At 40.3% G+C, this 18,357-nt stretch overlaps 1 protein-coding gene across 7 annotated transcripts in view; it reads left to right on the forward strand.

Moving 5' to 3' along the window:
• The window catches only part of LOC102004923 (spindle pole body component 110-like), a 192,153-nt gene that overhangs the window by 119,178 nt on the left and 54,618 nt on the right, over positions 1 to 18,357 (forward strand). For 6 of the 7 annotated variants that reach the window (XM_005380548.1, XM_013512193.1, XM_005380549.1 and 3 more), the window contains one exon: positions 8,171 to 8,303. In XM_005380548.1, the coding sequence (XP_005380605.1) occupies positions 8,171 to 8,303 (133 nt within the window). Of the gene's footprint in view, positions 1 to 8,170; positions 8,304 to 16,190; positions 16,336 to 18,357 lie in introns of all 7 variants that reach the window. The other variant, XR_260257.1, reaches the window with a different exon arrangement.

The following is an 18,357-nucleotide window of genomic DNA, read 5'->3' on the forward strand; positions in this document are numbered from 1 at the left end:
ATTAAAGAATTGACAGATTACTTGTTAAATTGGACCTAGATAGTGTTCAGCTTTCATATGTTACTATAAAGCCATCTGCTCAAATGATTCATCTCCAAGAATCAACTGCTATCCAGAAGTTCTACTTAAAAAGAATCAAGATTCTAAAATAATATCAGTAGCACTATGAACTAATATCATGTCACCTAGCAATTTCCAAAACACCCACACACACTCTTGCTTTTAGTAAAGGAAATGCATTTTTACACTAGATCAAATCAGTTTCACTTCAAGTCTAAATATTTCTGCTATAAAATAGTTTCAGCTCTGTAATAAGAAAGCAGCATTTTTTGGTTTTTTAAGGTAGCATTTTTAAATATTTCATTTCATGGGAAAATGCATATCAAAGAAATTTCCCACTTCACTGCTTTCCCTAATTTCTCTTGCTCAATATATCACTATTTCACGCTGTGTGAGCATCATCTCTTCCCTTCTGATAGTTTTCTTTTTCTCTACTTGCACTTCTTTATCACTGTGAAGTTAATTTGAGGTCAGTTCTTGAACTCACAGAACCTTAAGACCTGTTATTTCACTGATTTCAGGGCACAGTAGGTTTGGTGAAGAACATTTATTGGGAAAATTAATTCAGTTGGGTTGTCTTTGCTATACCAAAAAGCCCTCACAGTGATTAAGCACCTCAGTGCTTAGGATCTCAATTTTCCAGTCCTTGCACACATGCCTTTGCTTTATGATTCAAGATAAGTCACAAATGACCAATAGCTGCTGATTTCCTTCTAGAGGGCAGTCCCAGCCAGGTGCAAAGGAAGTGTTGAGCATACAGAAAAAAATAATATATGCTCAATTAGAAAGCCATTGCCAGGAAAAGGTCATCATTACTTTTGTATCATGTTGGAGGAGTTTAGCATCACTTTCACAAGTAAATGTGGGAATTCTTTTTCGCTATTTGGGTATTCCATCCCCTCTAGTTTCTGTTATTTTCCACCCACATCCCACTGTATGGCTGTTTGTTAATGATACCAATGCCTGGAGAGGCGGGGCTGAGAAACTGAGGTTGCTTCATGTACAACTTTGGTCTTTGGGCTTTCTCTGTCTCCAGGGAAAATAGGATTGGAAAACAGCTTTCTACCAGGCTCTGTTAGGTGTGACAGTGGCACTTCCTTCTGTTCTCAGGGTGTGATCTGAGATTATAAAATCAAAAGTTAGATGTGGCTATAGCAGGCACTGCCTACATTTTCTGTCGGCATGACTTCCTTCAACATTAGGTTAGTTTTTTGATGGGCTTAACCAGGAATATGAAAACTTATTATTCTACTACATTCTTTATTTCTCTAAAATCCTAGTTGTCAGTCTGATTAATGTTTGCTGGGTAAGAAAAGTGAAGAGGCATTACACAAAGAAAAGAAGCAAACAAAGCCCCCTTAATCTCAGAAGAAAAACTGATATTCAAATACAGCATACTGCATAATGCTCTACGAAAGCAAGTTTGATGGTAGACATTGATCCATTCTCTGTCTCTCTCTGTCTCTGTCTCTGTCTCTGTCTCTCTCTGTCTGTCTCCCTCTCTCTCTCTCTGGGAAGCAAACCCAAGTGCTCCTTCACATGCTAGGGAAGTACCATACCTCTGAGCTGTATCTCCAGACCCCAACTTATTTCTTTCAAGTTAGCTTCAATTGCCTAGATTCTTATTGTATCATGTGTAGCCCCAGTGCGTATTGGAGACCTGGATGCAGTCATCCTTGGCTAGCTGTGTAAAGTCTGGAAGGCAAGGCTGCTTACTTATACTCCTTCTATTTCCAATACTGGGGCTTGAGATGAAAGGATTTCAGATATCTCTCTGGGTTCTAATCCTGCACTCATCCCATTGTCTTTCAGCTCTTATGCCCTGGAGCAACATAACATGGGGGAAAGGAAGGGTTGGGATGAGGAGTTTAAAAACTTGGCTGTGAGTCCAGCTTCCTACAGCCTTATGAGGTGTGAAGTTGGGCAAACCCTTTTATTTTTCTCTGCTTCTACTTCTTCATTTCTAAAATGCTATGGCTGGGTAATTTGGGCTGTAGGAGTCCATGCAATTCTGTGTTGTGTAAGATTTGATGATCCATCTGACATCCCAATTCTTGCAGAGTGGTTAAGTCCACGGCTTCATGGTTTCACAGTCAGAAGTTATACACACTGAGAATTAGAAAGAGATTTATAGAATCCGCTTGCCCAAAGGCCCCATAATGTGGGATGCTGGGTGGGACTTGATGTCTGCATCCGTCTTGATGGAAGGTAGTCTGGAAGCAGGCTGGATGGAGAATTATGACTCACCATTTCATGTTGGGCAAGCTACTAAACCCTTCTGTGTCTTAGTACTTGCATCTCAGCTGAGATTAGTAATAGTCCTATTTCACAGAGTTCCTATAAAAATGAAATTTCCAATACATATAAAATTCACAGAACTATGCCTGGCTCAGTGTAAATGGTCAATGAATTTCCACTAGTGAGTTGTATATCACATGATGAGAAGGGGAACTTACTTTCCTTGGGAAAGACTCCATTTGGGCAATAATTCTATTAGAGAACTCTATCTTATTGACATCTGTGACAATTTCCAAAATCGATTCAGGATCCTCTGATGATAAAAAAGAAGGGACATGAACACCTGGCCCAGATTACTACTAGCTGGGTTAACAAATCTTTTCAGTATTTCCTGGGTTTGGAGATAGTAACTCAAGCTATAAATGTCTCACCGTTATACCACAAAGTTTCTCCTTTGTAACCATGACTGTTATGTCGCTGTTCTAGGTTAGCTGGAAGTCACTTAAAAAACTAATATGCAGTGCAATTGACTAGCGTAGTGTCATGCTGCCATTAAAAAGAAAAAATCAGCAAAGAACTTGCTTCAAGTCCACTTAACTACTCACTCACTCTATGACGAGGATTAGGTCCACTTGGACATGCTGGTAGCTCTGCTTTCTTGTCTACACAGAAAGGTATAACTAGAATGACAAATTGGTTTCATTGGTGAAGTGTGGGTTAATGACTCTGAAGCCAGGTGTGCAATACAGAATGAAAGAATCCCGAAGTCAAAGGCCTAATGGACTGAGAAGGAACACACATGGCACAACCCCGGGCACTGAGATATTCTCCTGAGGTTGCTATAAATACACAAAGTGAGAGCTATGAAACTGATCTTGAAGATAAGTTGCATTCAAATGCTACTATACTTTCATTAGTTTTATTATTAATGATAGTTATTAGAAGAGAAATGGAAGGAGGAACATGTCTACAGCTTCTGTATTCAAACCAAGCTTTCTGCTATACCCTGGCAGTGAGCCACCAGTGCCCTATTAGCCTATCAGTGATCCCCGGAGACAAAACTTTAACTTTGCTGTAGATTTTTATTATAGCTCTAGCGTTTGTGCTGCCAAAGCCAGCACTGTCTGTTACTGCTCTAAGGTAGAGGGGATGGGATGGGATGGGCAGGGTAGGTTTCAGACAAAGTAAGGCAAAGCTGTGCTCTGGCAGGCACGAGAGAGAGCTACTGTGGGGAAGCTCAGGCCTCACTGTTCTTTCTCCTCGCATCAGTCCATGCAGGAGGCCACCTGGCCATCAGCCAGCTTTGGCAGGAGATTGGATCAAGGCTATTTGCGTATCTGTTTTCAGGACATAGTTTTATCTACCCATACAGTGAGGAAGAGATCATTCCAATCATGCAGAAAATGTATCTTTAAAAACAAAAGAGGAAGGAGAAAAAGACAACCATACTGCTTTTAAATAAGTATGAATTTTATTTTCTGTAAAGTGTGATAAAGACATCTCTAGAAAAGATACTTTAGCATTTTACTGAGGGGTTAAAGCTTTCACTTGTGTTTTTCAAGTAATAATGATGAAACACAGAAAGGCATCACTATATCTCAATGGCAGTGCTAGGTACTGCCGGTCAGATAGAATATCACTGGATCCCTGCAACAACCCTATGAATTGGGATCCTAGGCTTGGAGATATCATGTGTCTGGCCCAAGTTCTCATGGTCAGTAAGTGACAAAGCTCAGCCTCATAAACAGAGGCCGTGATTCAGAGTACATGGAAATATCCCAAAACTTTAAATGGAGCTGGCAGCTGTCTTTGAAACTCTTCTAATAATAGTCCCCTGGTTATTTCTAATTCTCATTGACTTGATATAATGCAAGCCATTCAGCAATATGATACGGATAAATATTTCCTTTTCAAAACATTGCACAAATACATGATTTCCTCTCTCTTTCCACCATGTAGAAAAAGTAGGAGGAAAGCAAGTTAATAGGAATTTACCTCCAAGCGATAAAACCTCCCTATCCATTGGGCAATTTCTGAGAAGACTCTCTAGTTACCAAGGAGACCATAACAGACTCCATTAGATTCAAGTACAACACTCAGGTTGCCTGGCAAATGAATGCCAAAAAAGCAAAGGAAAATATTATCATAGTTTAAATCATTTGATGTCTATGACTAATAAAAAACATGTTGGCAAATTGAATTTTTCAAACTGCCCAAAGGACTTGGTCAAAGCTCTGAATTAATAGCATACAGCAGTTCTGTCAAAAAAAAAAAGATGACAATATTAAACTATTTTTTAAAGTATTTGAAGAACTATAAGGTCCCAATAGAAACCTCGGACAACCAATTAAGGTCTTTCATTCAATTTTTAACTTAAATTTAACAGTATACTTCCCTTTGCCTATAGCTAAATAAAGTTCTAAGGGACACACAAGCTTTCTGTCTGATTTCTTATGAACACTAGAACTATCTTTGAGGTGTCCCTGACAGGCGTCCCAACTCTAGAGGCATAAGGGCTAAGCATGGGGTGTGGGGGTCAAGCCAGGCGGAAAGAGCTGAGGTGGAGCCAAACTTCCAAACACCTCTTGACCTAGGTCCCATAGGTGACAGTGGTTCTGCCTGCAGCACTTGCCCAGTCTCTGCTCAATCATTGCCAGAGCAAGAGGTCTTTGCCAGGACCCATCCTATCTTGATATGAATGAACCTCTGACTGCTGGAGGATGCTTTCTCACGGAGTGCCAAAGCCTGCCTCCTCAAGATTTCTACCTATTGTTCTTGTGGTACCAGCAGAACAATACCTTTTGACTCAACTTCCTCATCTTCTGAACAGGCCTTGTATAACTGAAGACAATTAGCATGACTGCCCTGTGTACTGTCTTCTGCAAACCAAATAAATATCCTGTTTCCCTATAGATCATAGGGAAAAAATACAAACGTTAGAACAATAAATAGAGACAGAACACGTAATTAGTAATAAAGAAAGACAAAAGGGTAGTCTGGAAATTATATTTTTTTAAAGGTTAAAACTTCTTAAAGGAAACATTGAGAGATTATGTTAGTTCAGAATGCATGCTTTGCTCTAGGTTCAATCTCTGGCTCCAACACACACACACACACACACACACACACACACACACACACAAGTTGACTCTTCTTAACTGACATTAAGAGTAGCTGTGTTTGTAATGTAGAGTCCTATATTCTGTCAAGTTGTCCTGTCAAAATAGAAAAGTAGACTAAGAAAACTGTAGAGACCACAAAAGCACATAATGATAGCCCGACAATTCTCACCATCTGCACAGCTGTGACTAGATTCAAGAATATGAACATCACTATTATGACATAATGAAGGAGGGCATTGTAAGGAAAGTAAAGCTTCAATTCTTTCTCCCCCTCATACCTTAATGTAAAAACTTTCAGGCATGCAGAAAGGTGCAGTAATTTTACAGTGAGCACCATATAGGCAAACAACTAATTCTATGATTAACATTTTGCTACCTTCATTGTGTCCCATATCTATTCCTTTCTCTAGTTGTGTATCAGTCTTGCCTACTTTTTCCTGTTTATTGGTACTAGGAATTGAACTCAGGGCTTGTGCTTGCCAGGTAGGCGCTGTGCCACAGAGCTACAGCCCCAGCCTCGGCCTACTTTGTAATGCACTTTTGAGTAACTTGCTTTCATCAACGTGCCCAACCTTCAGCACTTCAACTTGCTTATCATTACCAGTGGTTTGGTTTTGGGGTTTTTCTGTTTACAAATTTTGTGAGTTCACAGCCGCTTCTGAATGCCTCTTACAATACTTTCCTTCGTTTCCTTCACTGTCTCAATTTTTCTTTCTGTATGCTTCCTCCCATTTTCTATCCTCAAAATTCTAAGTAGTAAAAGAGAAGTGTAAAACTTTGAATGTGGAACAGTATTAAAATAACATCAGACGATAGGTGTGGTGGTGCTCACCTGTATTCCCTGGGGAGAATGAAGAAGGAGGATTGCCATATATTGAGGCCATCCTGGACTACACAGTGAGAGTCTGTCTCAAAAAAAGAGAAAAAAAAGAAAGAAGAAGAAAGAAAGAAAGAAAGAAAGAAAGAAAGAAAGAAAGAAAGAAAGAAAGAAGAAAGAAAAAGAAAGAAAAGAAAGAAAAGACAGGAAAGAAAGAAAGGAAAGAAAAGAAAAGAAAAAAAAGAAAAGATCACTGGTGACCACCAGAGCTAGTGGCCTGGGAGGCACAAGGTCCTCAGGAACAAGCTGACTCAAGCCATCTCACAAAAGAGGAAGGTTTGGATTAGCATGAGAATTTAATAATTCACCATGAGAAACACAGCTATCAAATGCTCAGACACATTTCCTGATCGTTCAGTTTCTACTTGATCTAATTTACATGGCTGCCCCAATTATGAAGGTTTTTAGTGAGAGGAGAGTTGAATGAAGGAAATTTGAAGGTTTTAGGTCTGGAGGCAGAGATCTTACCAATCTTGATGTTTCAAAAGCCGGCCCAGAGAGTGTCTGATGCCTAGGGAACTCCAACACCACTGTAGGAGAACTGCTGTAAACAACAGGCACCTGGGCGGTGCTCAGGGCACTTCTCACCTGGACTGTGCGGGATGAGCCCTCCAACCCCTGGAACGTTGCTCAACTGGCCACTCTTGAGTAACACGTTCCCTTGTAGCCATGTTCACCATCCTGTGTTAGATCAAGAAGACAATCTTTCTCTTCCCTGTGCCCACCTGCTGGGGATAGAACCCAGGGCCTCACACAGACTAAGCAAATGTTCTGCCATGGAGCTACACCCCTAACCCAACAACCTGTCTATAAAGTGGGAGGTCTGTGGCTATCTAATGTCATCTTTGATAAACTGAATTTATTGGCTTTGCTCTCAAAGAAGAGAGTGATTCTCTGGCACCAGAGTAGACAGAGGCCACAGAAGAATAAGCACCTCCCTAGAGAGCAAAGCCCATTTCTTTCCCTATCACAAGAGTTATATCTGGCAAGCAATTTTAATCATTCATTTTCTGGGCTTCATAATTACAAGCCCACAAAGACTTGGCAAGGTGAGCTCTCCGGTGGGAAGGCAGCGACCCAAAAGCAACACAAAAGTACAAATGCAGCACTTGTCACAACAGACAGCTTCTCCAGCATCACAGATGAATCCAATTTCGACAAATCAAATCCCCTTTGAAATCCATGAAAGGAGCTTTCTATAAAGTCTCAAGGTGAATCCTTCCATTATGTAACAACTGCCTAATGCAGTTCTCCCAAATGTTTAGATTTTAAAATGAGACTATTTTTATAGCAAGGTTTTCCTGTCCTCTACTCATTAAGAACCAGGCTTATCCAAGAACACCATCCTTATATAGCTACGGTAATAAATATGCATAAACAGCATCACTTCATGGCAACATCATACACTTTAGAGTTTGACTGCAAGTAATATTCAAATGTGGGGGCTAACTCAGAATTAAGGCTTTATTTCACATAAGTCTACCTATAGACTAGGAAAAAAACCACAAATCTAACACTTTTAGGCATTAGCACCTCACTGATACATGCCAACTGACCACTAGAGTTTCTCTCTAATTGCCTTTACTATAAATGGCCAACCCACAAGGTTCAGATTCAGATTAAAAACCTTTCCAGAGACTGGAAGGTCTTACAATGTAGAAAGTGGGTTTTTATTGCTGGGTTTTCAAACGTCCTGAGGACACACATGCTGTCACTGACTCCCAACGACTCCCTCTAGACAAAGGGGATAGTTCCTCTAAGCGCGGCTCCAAAGGCAATGTTTGTTCAGCCATCATTACTTCTTTTTCTTCCTTTGATGCTTCTGTCTCTAGTAATGGAAACTCTGTTTTTTTGTTTTGTTTTGTTTTTTAAGAAATTAAAGCACCAAAAAAAAGTGAAAAAGCTACAAATTGATTTGGCAACAACAAAGCAAGAGGCTGCCATCGCAGTGCTGGAGCTCAATGAGAAGATAAAGACACTCTGTGAGAGAGAGCCAGCCCCTAGAGGTCAGTGTTCCCACGTGACGGCCGGGCTGGCCCCTCACCCTGGGTAAATCGCGCAGTTCCGCTGGCAGCAAAGCAAAATGTGAGGCCAGAGCCTGCTGGCCTGGCCTGACCCCCGTTAGAGATGAATGGAGACAGCATGTGAACTACCAGCCACAGCCTGGATTCCCTTTCACCTTAGGGGGCCGAGAATGAATAAGTGCATTCAGAAGTCTCTAAAGATGAAGGGCTGGACTGAAATAGATTAGGGAAGTGTCACTGGACCAGCTGGGTGACAAGGAGGGAAGGATAGAGCCTAAGAAGGAAGGCCTGACACTTTGGGGGACGGGGCTCTTGAGCAGTGCCAAAGGCTTCTTCAAAAGTGCAAGCTGGGGCGCTCCATACTCTGCTCTGGAGTGGGTCCTATATCTACCTCTAATAAATCCTTTTCATGTCTCTTAAAAAAAAAATGCAAGCTGATAAGTTAGCAGGCACAAAGAAGAGATGAGATCCTTGCCAAGAGATGAGTGAAGCAGAAACCAAGCAGGGCAGGTTCAGAAAAATTTAATATCTACGTTGGTTTTGAGTTTTTAAAAAAATACTTCTTTTACTAAGAGGTTCTGAATACACTTTGGGGGGGAATCATTGCCATAATACAAGTTAACATTTAATACTATGTGCCAGGCATTTTGCTAAGCATTTCATGTATGCTTAGTTCTCAAAACGACCTAAGGTAAGTGCATTTGTAGAATCTATAAGAATAAGCAGAGGCTTAGAGACATGCATTAGTTTGCCTGAGTCGACAAAAGCACATACATAACGTAGTCTAGCTAGTCTGCAGCCAGAGCAGCAACTTGCCCTGCGTCAGCTGCTTTCTCCAGCTTCAACAGACAAGGACTTTCTCTCTGCCGTGTAGCGGCAATAGCAACCTTATTTCTGTCCGGTGACCTCCTGCAAAGCTGTGGCTCCCCAGGATAAATGTTTTCCTTTGATGTGCGCCACTCTTGCAAAGCCAGGAACATGCCATTGTTCCTACTCTGGCTTCCTTTATTACTCATATGTAGTTCTGGAAAAAGAGGAGCCACTTGGAAACAAATGGAGGAGGAAGAAGTAGGCGATGCGGGGCTCGAAAGAGGGACGTTCCCAGCACAGGGACTAAATGGTAAAGTTTTTATTAGGAATTTGATTTTCATTTTCAGTTTTGAATAGAGTTTTTCCAGGGCTCACATGGCACGTAAGTGTTACCTTGAAGCATATGCTAAAGGTCAGTTTTGTTTCTTTCACCAAAATAACATTAAAACAGTTTACAAATTTGTTTTAACACCACGAAAGCTAAGCAAAGGAAATCCGTTAGACATTATTAAGAAATTATTAGCCTTTTAAAGGCCTTTAAGGTCTCACAGCCAGATTTCAATTGATTGCATAAGAAGAAGCTGACAATGATCCTAGAACACCGGAGAAAGTTCTCCAACTCACTTGACAGAAGCTTACAAGTTCTCCGCAGTGTTAAACCTGTTCACAAAAATATTATTGCAAGGTATCTAATTATAATTACTTTCATTTCTGACAAAAACAGTATCACTTACCATCCAATAACAACTGGGTCTCAGATATTTGAACAGGTCAAAATTTAATTACTGAGGTCCCAGAACATTAATAGATTAGGAGAGGCACAATATAATGAATTCCATCTTTCTTTCTTTGCCCTTTTTTCTCTATAATTTTGTTTAAAAAAACTACGTAAGAGGGGGAAGGTTGGATGTACTTATGCACAGAAAAAGTGAAATTTAAATATAAAATCATTCTAAGGTCTGTTATGGGTCAAAATAGTGACCCACTTTTAGACATGTACATTGCTTCTCTCACACAAGGAGAAACTGAGTTACTGAATCAACTATGCTCAATGTCTCAAATCAAATATTTGAGAACTTGCACATTCTTAGCCTTCTGCCAGCCCCATGCAGCCTCAACCTGAATGCAGTAGTTTTGGAGGCTGTGGAGGTCATTCTGGTCCCAGAGTAATATTAGTTGATGTTTTTAGAGATGTGGGTCCCTTTGCCCTAACTCTCAGTTCACTTCAAAATAAAGTCTGAAAAGATATCAAATAACTTTAACACACAATGGTCCTTATATAACCACAGAACAATTAGGGCTGACCCACCCACACACGTATTTCTGGACCTAAAACACCACCCTTCCTCTAGTTATCTTGTGTCCTTTGTTTGTGGTTCTCAGACCTAGTTTAAGGAGAAAGGATAATGGACACATGTAAACAAATCATGAAAGGACATGCTGTTAGCCTTAGAGTCCGGTGGATTTGGGTTCTCAGGCACCACCAGCATACTGTACTACTGTTTGCATTGAGACTCCCCCCTATTAAGCTAGATATCAGAAGAGACTGGAAACACCATGATATGCAGCTTTGGGCAACAATTCTTAACACCTCTTCTCTAGAGAAGAAATACAGCAGGTTTTTTCAGGAGTTCTAGTTACAAAAGTATCGGAGAGAACGTTGTCCAGTGTGGGTTTGGTTCTCATCCCTGGATATGAAACAAACCTTGTGAACGAGGATGGGGAACTATGACTGGACAAGCTTTGGTCACGTATCCACCGCTGGGTGGCAAACTAGAGGGGAGTAAGGGTGGGCAGAAAGCATATTCTGATAGGCAGCTCCCACCGGAAGCGCAAAGGTAGATTGGGAGAAAACCACTTCCTTAAAGAAAGTGATGTCCCATTACTGGAAAGAAGAAAGACATAACTAATGTCTCTGATGTATTTCCAGCTAGTGGTCAAGTTAAAAATATAAGGTAATGCTTAATGAGTCACTCATTCCACTGGTATATGTTTTGTCAATTAACAAAAGATCCTCATAACCCAATAAATAAAATCTCTAGTGGTATAATTTCATCTAGTAGATGAAGAGTGGACTGATTTGGAAAAAGAGTTCCCTTCAAGCCTCTACAAGTGAAATCATGGTCAACTATTCAGGTTAAAGTCCTGCCTTATCACAATAATTCAAATTGCAAGAAGGGAAAGATGTTGATTTAAGTGATATGTCATGTTACGTTTATTAACATGAAGCTACTTTTTTGTTATAGCAACAAGGTGATGCTTAAAATTCTAATGAGCAAATTTATGAAATATTTCCAAATAAATTAAAATACCTTTTACCCAAATGTACAATTTTCCTTGTTTGGTTCATTTGCTAAGCAGTCTATAGGATGGTATTCCAGTCAGAGGTATTTCAGAATGTTAGGAATATCTAAGCATATTCATGTTCAAATTGAAAAGCTACCAAACTTATTTTTTTGTTTTTTATATAAACACAGTAAACTGTTTTATTAGCAATGTACTTAAATTACTTCCAAGGAAATAAAAGATTTATGTCCATGGAAAGTTCAGCTGAAAAAAAAAAAAACATATTTATTATAAACTGGCAACCAGGAAACTTGCAGCCTGAGTGTTGTTTGTTGATTTTACTTATGCAAATAATCACAACCCAAAATAGATCCCTTCTGTCATTTCCACTGCCTGCACCTGAAGTGCTTACAGTACTATTTACTGGCAGAATTCAGTGAAAATACCTATGATACTTCTAGAAGTTTGGTAAATCTCAGCATACAGGGTTGAATGTTAAAGAAATTATTGCTTCGTTTGCATTAGGTGAACCAAGTTACTTTGCAAAAGACCTTATTCTCTCCTGTTGTTAGTGCAAGAGCAGTCACCTGATGTGGTGCAAGCTCTTATCTCTGATCACAGCATCCATTTCAAGCTAATATACTTATGGGAATACATCTTTTCTTTCTTCCTTAATATGCACAGCTACTTAGTAAGATATCTAGCCCTGATTTTCCAGTTCCCATTGACCCAATGAAAGTCCTGTCATCTTTTGGTTTTATTCTATTTACAAAGACATTCCCCAGAGTACTGGTACATCCCATGGCAGGCATATCTAAGGCTCAGTGTTAAAAGAGAACCAGCCATGTTTGAGGAGAGAACCGGTAGTAAGATAAATATGTCCTTGATCTTTTTCAGTGACACAAATCTGTTTTTAAACAATGGATATCTTTCCCATTAACTTTAGGGATCAGGCTATTGCTTCCTTTCTTCAGAAAGTCAGGAGATCCCTCTTTACCAACATGCACAAATAACTTTAAACAATATTTTAAAAGTTTGGTTTTTTTTAATCATAATGCCCACCCCAGGTGCTCAGCCCAAACCTTCCAGCCCTTGTAGTATTTTTACCTATGTTCATGCAAACTTCACGCCAAAGTTCCTGATGCAAGGAGACAGGGATTGGGGGTATGTGATGAAAATGTCCTGTGATAAGACATGGCATGGCTCTACAGCATTGTTAATACAAACCACTTTAAAATGATTTATATCCCAGTACAAAAAATGATTAACATAGTAAATTCTATAATGTGAATTATATCACAATTCTAATGACTAACAACCCTACCACAAGTATGTGTATTTTAAAGAAAGTACATTAGACCTAAAGAAAATTCTGACTTACCAGAATTCCAAACATTTAGACAGAGGTCATGTTCATTCTTATTGAGGTGAAGCTTCTGCTTGCTTCAGCAGCACATATACTAAAATTGGAGCGAGGCCATGTCCGTTTGTCAGTAGATTGTTTTTGAACAATGCCACCCTATCCTTTCTACTTCATCTCTTTAAAATACACAATGACTTGACCAGTGATCTCACATGTAACCTTCTTTCACGCCAAACGCAGGTATTTATTTCACCTGTCTCCTTAGTGCTTCCTGAGAAAGTTACAAGGCCAGCCCTGGAATCTCACTGCTTCCACTGCGGGAACTTTGTCAGAAGTGCTGTTCACTACTCAGGTCATCAGATCACACAGCACTGAGGCTGATGTTTAGTCACGAGCACAAACAGGCAGCGGAGCATCCATCCCCAATGAGTACCAAGGGTGCCATTACTGTGACAGAAAATGACAAGACTTTAAGGTAACAAAAGGAGAGGATGTCTTTTCCCGCAGGAATCATTATCCCACCATTAGCAGAAAATCCTTTTAAAGCACTACTACTGAGTCCTCAGATATAGACACTGCTCCCTGGTGGAATAATTTACATGTAGACCGAGAAGCAGCAACAATTAACTGCAGGGAAAACAAAAAAGCAGGTGCTCGATAACTTCAAGGTGAACTTTCTAAATACGAGTTCCTAAGGAGTTTTAACATTTGCTTCACAGAATTAACTTTTCTTTCTTTTTAATATATAGGTCTTATTTAGAGATTTCCTAGCATGTTTTCTCTTCCATTGTCAACGGGGTATCTTTTTGTGAAATAGATCTACTGCACCCCAAGCCAAAGCCCTCTCATTGATGTCAGAATTTCTCTTGAGGTTAAGCATCTCCTCAGGAGTCCCTGAAGCTTAGGGTTTTGTTGCACAGGAAATGTTGCTTCTTTCACTGTCTACACTGTGGCTTCACACATTCATGATGCACACTTTTAAGGGGATCTCTAGTTTTCAGGGGACATTTTGGAGACCTTCAGGCCTCGAAAGCACTGAAGTAAAACTAATCATTTATTAGAACTTTGTTGGTTGGAAGTGACAGAAACCAAAATGAAACTAGTTTAAACAGTCAGCAATTCCTTAGCTGCTGAGGCTGGAGAGGAGGCTGAGCTATGGCATTTCCAATGGCTCGCTTGGCTCCTCTTTGTCTTTTGGCTCCATCTGGGCAAGCCCAGGCACAGGGTGGGAAAGGGTCTCTGGCTCACAGACTTCAGTGGCCATCTGGTGTCTCTCCACCCTTCCCCTGCAGTCTTGTGGGACTGGCAGTCAAGGTCTGCTCCCCCTTGGCCCAAGAGAAGGCCTGTAACTAGCAGAGCCCATCACACTTGTTTGTTTCCAGAAATCTGAATCCTGAGCTAACCCAAGGAAGGCCGAAAAAGACCACAGTGGATTCATCCTGGAGGCCAGCCCCGGGCCCCCGAGGAAATCATGTTTTGGTACCCATTTCCCTAAAAGCTGACCTTATGAAGTTTTCCTTTCATTGTTTTTCTTTGATACTGAAAGCTACCTTACATCCTTCCTATAAATTCCTATTTTTCCCCTGTAAGGTTGTCAGCCTTAGTTTATTGTCCTGACAACCAGAGAGCCTTAATTCATACCCACTTCCAGGGGTCAGAACTGCTTTCTCAGCCTACACATAAATCTCAGAAAAGGCATTTGATTGACCTTTACTTGTATCACATGCTTACCCTTTGGATCAATTGCTGTGGCCAAGCCAATGAAGTATTACCAAGACCCCACCCGGGCAGTGTGCCAGAGGTCAAGGGACAGTGAATGTTATCAGATAACAGAAGACGGGAGAGCTTTGCAGAAAGAAGAGGAAATGTACCTCTAGCTGGCCTCTATAATTTGCTTTAGCTAACTCTCATAAAAGTGAAGGGAGACATTCATAATTTTATCAAGAAAAAACATACAAAATACCACTTTTTCTCTCTCTCATTTTCCTGCTGCATGTCTCGGCACTTCCTTTAGGATAGATCTGGAAATATATTTATTTTGTAGTTCACAAAAAGAAGATCCACTCTGAAACTTTTGATTGGGGTCCAGTATTTTCTCGCTACACCAGCTGTGGGAATTCAGTGATGTCAAAGTCCTCTCCCTCTTTTGTTTGTAAAACTAATTTTGGAATTAGAGTGTTATCAGGAAATGGTGTTCCCTTCCTTCTGTCCATCGCTTAGGGATTTTTTTTAAGTCTCTTGGCTTCCAGAGACGTTGGATGAAAGGCCAAGCACTAGCTAAATGTCAGACAAGGCACAAGGGAATTAAAGCTTGATCAATGTCAAAAGTTTCCTGCTTAAACATGGACACTGCTATGATCACCAGAGTGTGTACTGTTTGGGAATGCTCTTAAATATTCCAGATGAGAGCCAAGGAGGAAGATGGTTCCTTCCAGGATATTTGCAGAGTAGGCTTGGGCACTCCTTTGCTAAACATCAGCAGATGGGCATTTCTTTGTGACCATCTGAACTGGAGACTTTGGGGTTGCCAACAGTTGTCAGCCAGCCCTCAGCACTGGTGCAGCTGTCCCTGCTAGAAACCTCTAATAGACAAAGTGGAAAAAGCAAAAGGGGGTCTCTGCTGCACTCCCTCGGAACCTCTCTGTACTTTCTTAAGTGACTAAATGTTTCTGATGGGAAATTGAGATTCGAGATTTTAGCTACATTGGTCAAATATACAAATTTGGAGGAAAGGTGGATACTTTGGGGAAAGGCATGAGCTCATTAATCCAAATTTATAAAGAATGCACAGAATCAGACTCTACTGGGAGGCATCTGTTTGAAGGCACAGAATTTATTTCTGGCCAGTAGGAGTGTTAAACACATATAGTATAACATATTTATTACAGATGTACCCATATGCTCATTTTGGTAATCTGGAGGAGTGTTTGTTTTAAAATATATACTGGTTTAGATCAGATTGCCCTACTATGCCTTTAACTTTGTCAATGGAATAAAGCCACAATTTGATATTTGCCAAAGAACACATGACTAAGAAGGAATAAAGAAGAAACATCAACCTAGGGTTGTAGCTCAGTGGCTGGCCTAGGTTAGGCCTGGGGTCTCACCTCCAGCACTGTGAGGAAGAAGGACAAGAAGAAGAAGAAGATGGAAAGGACAAGAAAGAAGAGCAACAGAAGGAAAGAGGAGGAGGAGAGGGAAGGAGGAAGGGAGAGCGGAGCAAGAGGTGAAAGAGGAAGAGGAAGGAAAGGGGAGGGGTGAGGGGAGGGGAGAGCAGGATGAGGAGCTGTGAGGGGAACACTGTGCCTTAGTTGCTTAGTATGGCAGTTTGAGCCCAGAGAAGTGTGTGAACTCATTCTGACAGGATAGATGGAGCCTGCAAGCCTGAAACTGTTTCCGCTCTGCTGCAGATGGTTTCCTTGACGCCAGAATCTGGGGCTGAGGTGTCATCCCGATCTTCCAGGAAGGGCTGGGAGTCTGGCCACACCAGACCGTCATCTCCATCTGGGAGCACCACTGGAGTATCTGCTCCACATGTGTTCCAGATGTTATCAGGTACTTCCTGTGGAAACGGCTCCCCAGTCAAAAGTGTTCCAGGTCCTTCTTGCCTCAAAGTATTGGACAAGGCAAGTCAAAACTGATGCCAGAAGTTTATTTGAAAAGTTCAGGGTAAATGGTTATGGGAGAAACAAGCTCTGCAGAGTGAACTTAGGCAGAACAAAGAGAAAAAGAGGGCAAAAGCAAAGAATAAAAGTACACGCCATGTCTGAGACAAGTGGACGCTCTTTTTGTATGCCTTCCAACCTCTGGGATCCAGAGAGAAGTTCTACATCCGGGTCCTGGTGTTGCTCTGGGATTTTGTGATTGACAGGTCCTGCCCATTTTCCCCAGCCGGCTTTGCTCCCGCCTATCTCAAAAAGATAAATTTCTGGGGCTAACGAAAGGTTGTAAAAGATAGAGAGATGCACATGTGCTTCAGAAGTGGAAGAAGACAAGAACTGAGCCTTCAAAGGCAGAGCAAGTACTTATAAGGCAGATTAATAGTACAAAACTGAGTAACTTAGTCCCATGGAATCCCTTATTACCTAAACTACTGAAAAAAATCTAAATTTATAAGAGAATAACAGGGAAATTTTTTTATCACACTGAGCTATCTATAATAGGGTTCTGACTTCAAATAAAAGTCTCTTTAAGTTGCTGAATAGTATGTTTACTTATTTGATAAATTGTCCCTTTCAACCTCTTTCTCCCAGCCGATGAGAAAAATAATTTTAATAGTTCTTCAGGGTGAACAGGTCCTAACTCTGCATAAGTGTCACCTTCTACTCTTATCCCAAGTTACTAATAAGTCCCTATTAAAAAGTAGTTCATTCCCAATGTGCTTTTATTTGTATAATATATGCCACAACCTGACAATATTCATTTGAACTTATATATAATATTTCATTAGTTCATACATAATTTTTATTTACTATTTTTAAAAGATTAACTGGAATTTTATTTTAAATTTTTCTTAAGACTAGGCTCGGAAAACAGAAAAAGACAAGGTATCACTATGTAGTCCAGTGTCTCCTTAAACTCACCATGTAGCCAGGCAGACCTCCTGCCCATACTGGGCCTGCAGCTCATACCAAACCCCCTGCCTCAGCCTCCGGAGTGCTAGAGTTACAGGCATGCACCATCATACCCAGTTTATCTGCAGCTTTAAAATGAAAACTCTTTTTAAAAAAACAATCTTTAACTGGGGTAAGTAGCACAGTGGTGATCCCAGCTACTCAGAAAAGTAAGGCAGGGAAATCATTTGAGGCAATAGTTGGAGGTCATCCTGACAACACAGCAACAGCTCATCTCAAAAACGGTAAATTATATTTCAAAAATACAATTTTTATTTCCAAGCTTTAATATATCATATATCTACAATGATCATATTTTTAAAACTAAAAAGTAACCACTTAACATGAGTTCTGCTGTATAAATTTTATACTCATACTCAAAAATATTTGAAATGAGAACCATATTCTAGAACTCTGGATATACTGTCATTGTACTTGTAGATCAGATAGAACTCACAAAAGAATGGAAAGACTGCTTTTATTCGGCAGATCTGATTCCTGGATGTCAGCCGCTAAGTGTCTGGGGGCTGAGAAGCAAAGGTTAGTAGAACGTAATTAACTCCGCAAATCCCAGATAACGTCAAAGGCACTGAGGGAAACCCAGACCTGGCTGAGAGTCGGTGCTTATCTTCTATTAATTAAGTCAGAAGAAAAGAAAATACTAGAGCCAGACCTTGTATAATCCCTCTCTCTTGATGCTATAAACAAACTTTCAGATACAAGTGGCTAATCTTGTCTTTCTCCTCACTATAACTTTCCATGAGTTCCAAAAGTCAACAGCTGAATTCCTTTTTTGAGGTTGCTCTTGATCTAAAGCCAAAGGGAAGTAGTTTATTTAGCAGAGCTGTGGGTTCTAAATAATATTCCAATATGTGGAAATATTGACAAAGAAAATTAAGTACCTTAATTTATTTGTCAATAAAAAAAATCAAGATACTAAGGGTTTATTTCAGGACAAATTACG

The sequence above is a fragment of the Chinchilla lanigera genome, unplaced genomic scaffold (assembly GCF_000276665.1).
Source record: "Chinchilla lanigera isolate Chin_1 unplaced genomic scaffold, ChiLan1.0 scaffold00014, whole genome shotgun sequence".
In the NCBI taxonomy this organism is placed as follows: domain Eukaryota; kingdom Metazoa; phylum Chordata; class Mammalia; order Rodentia; family Chinchillidae; genus Chinchilla; species Chinchilla lanigera.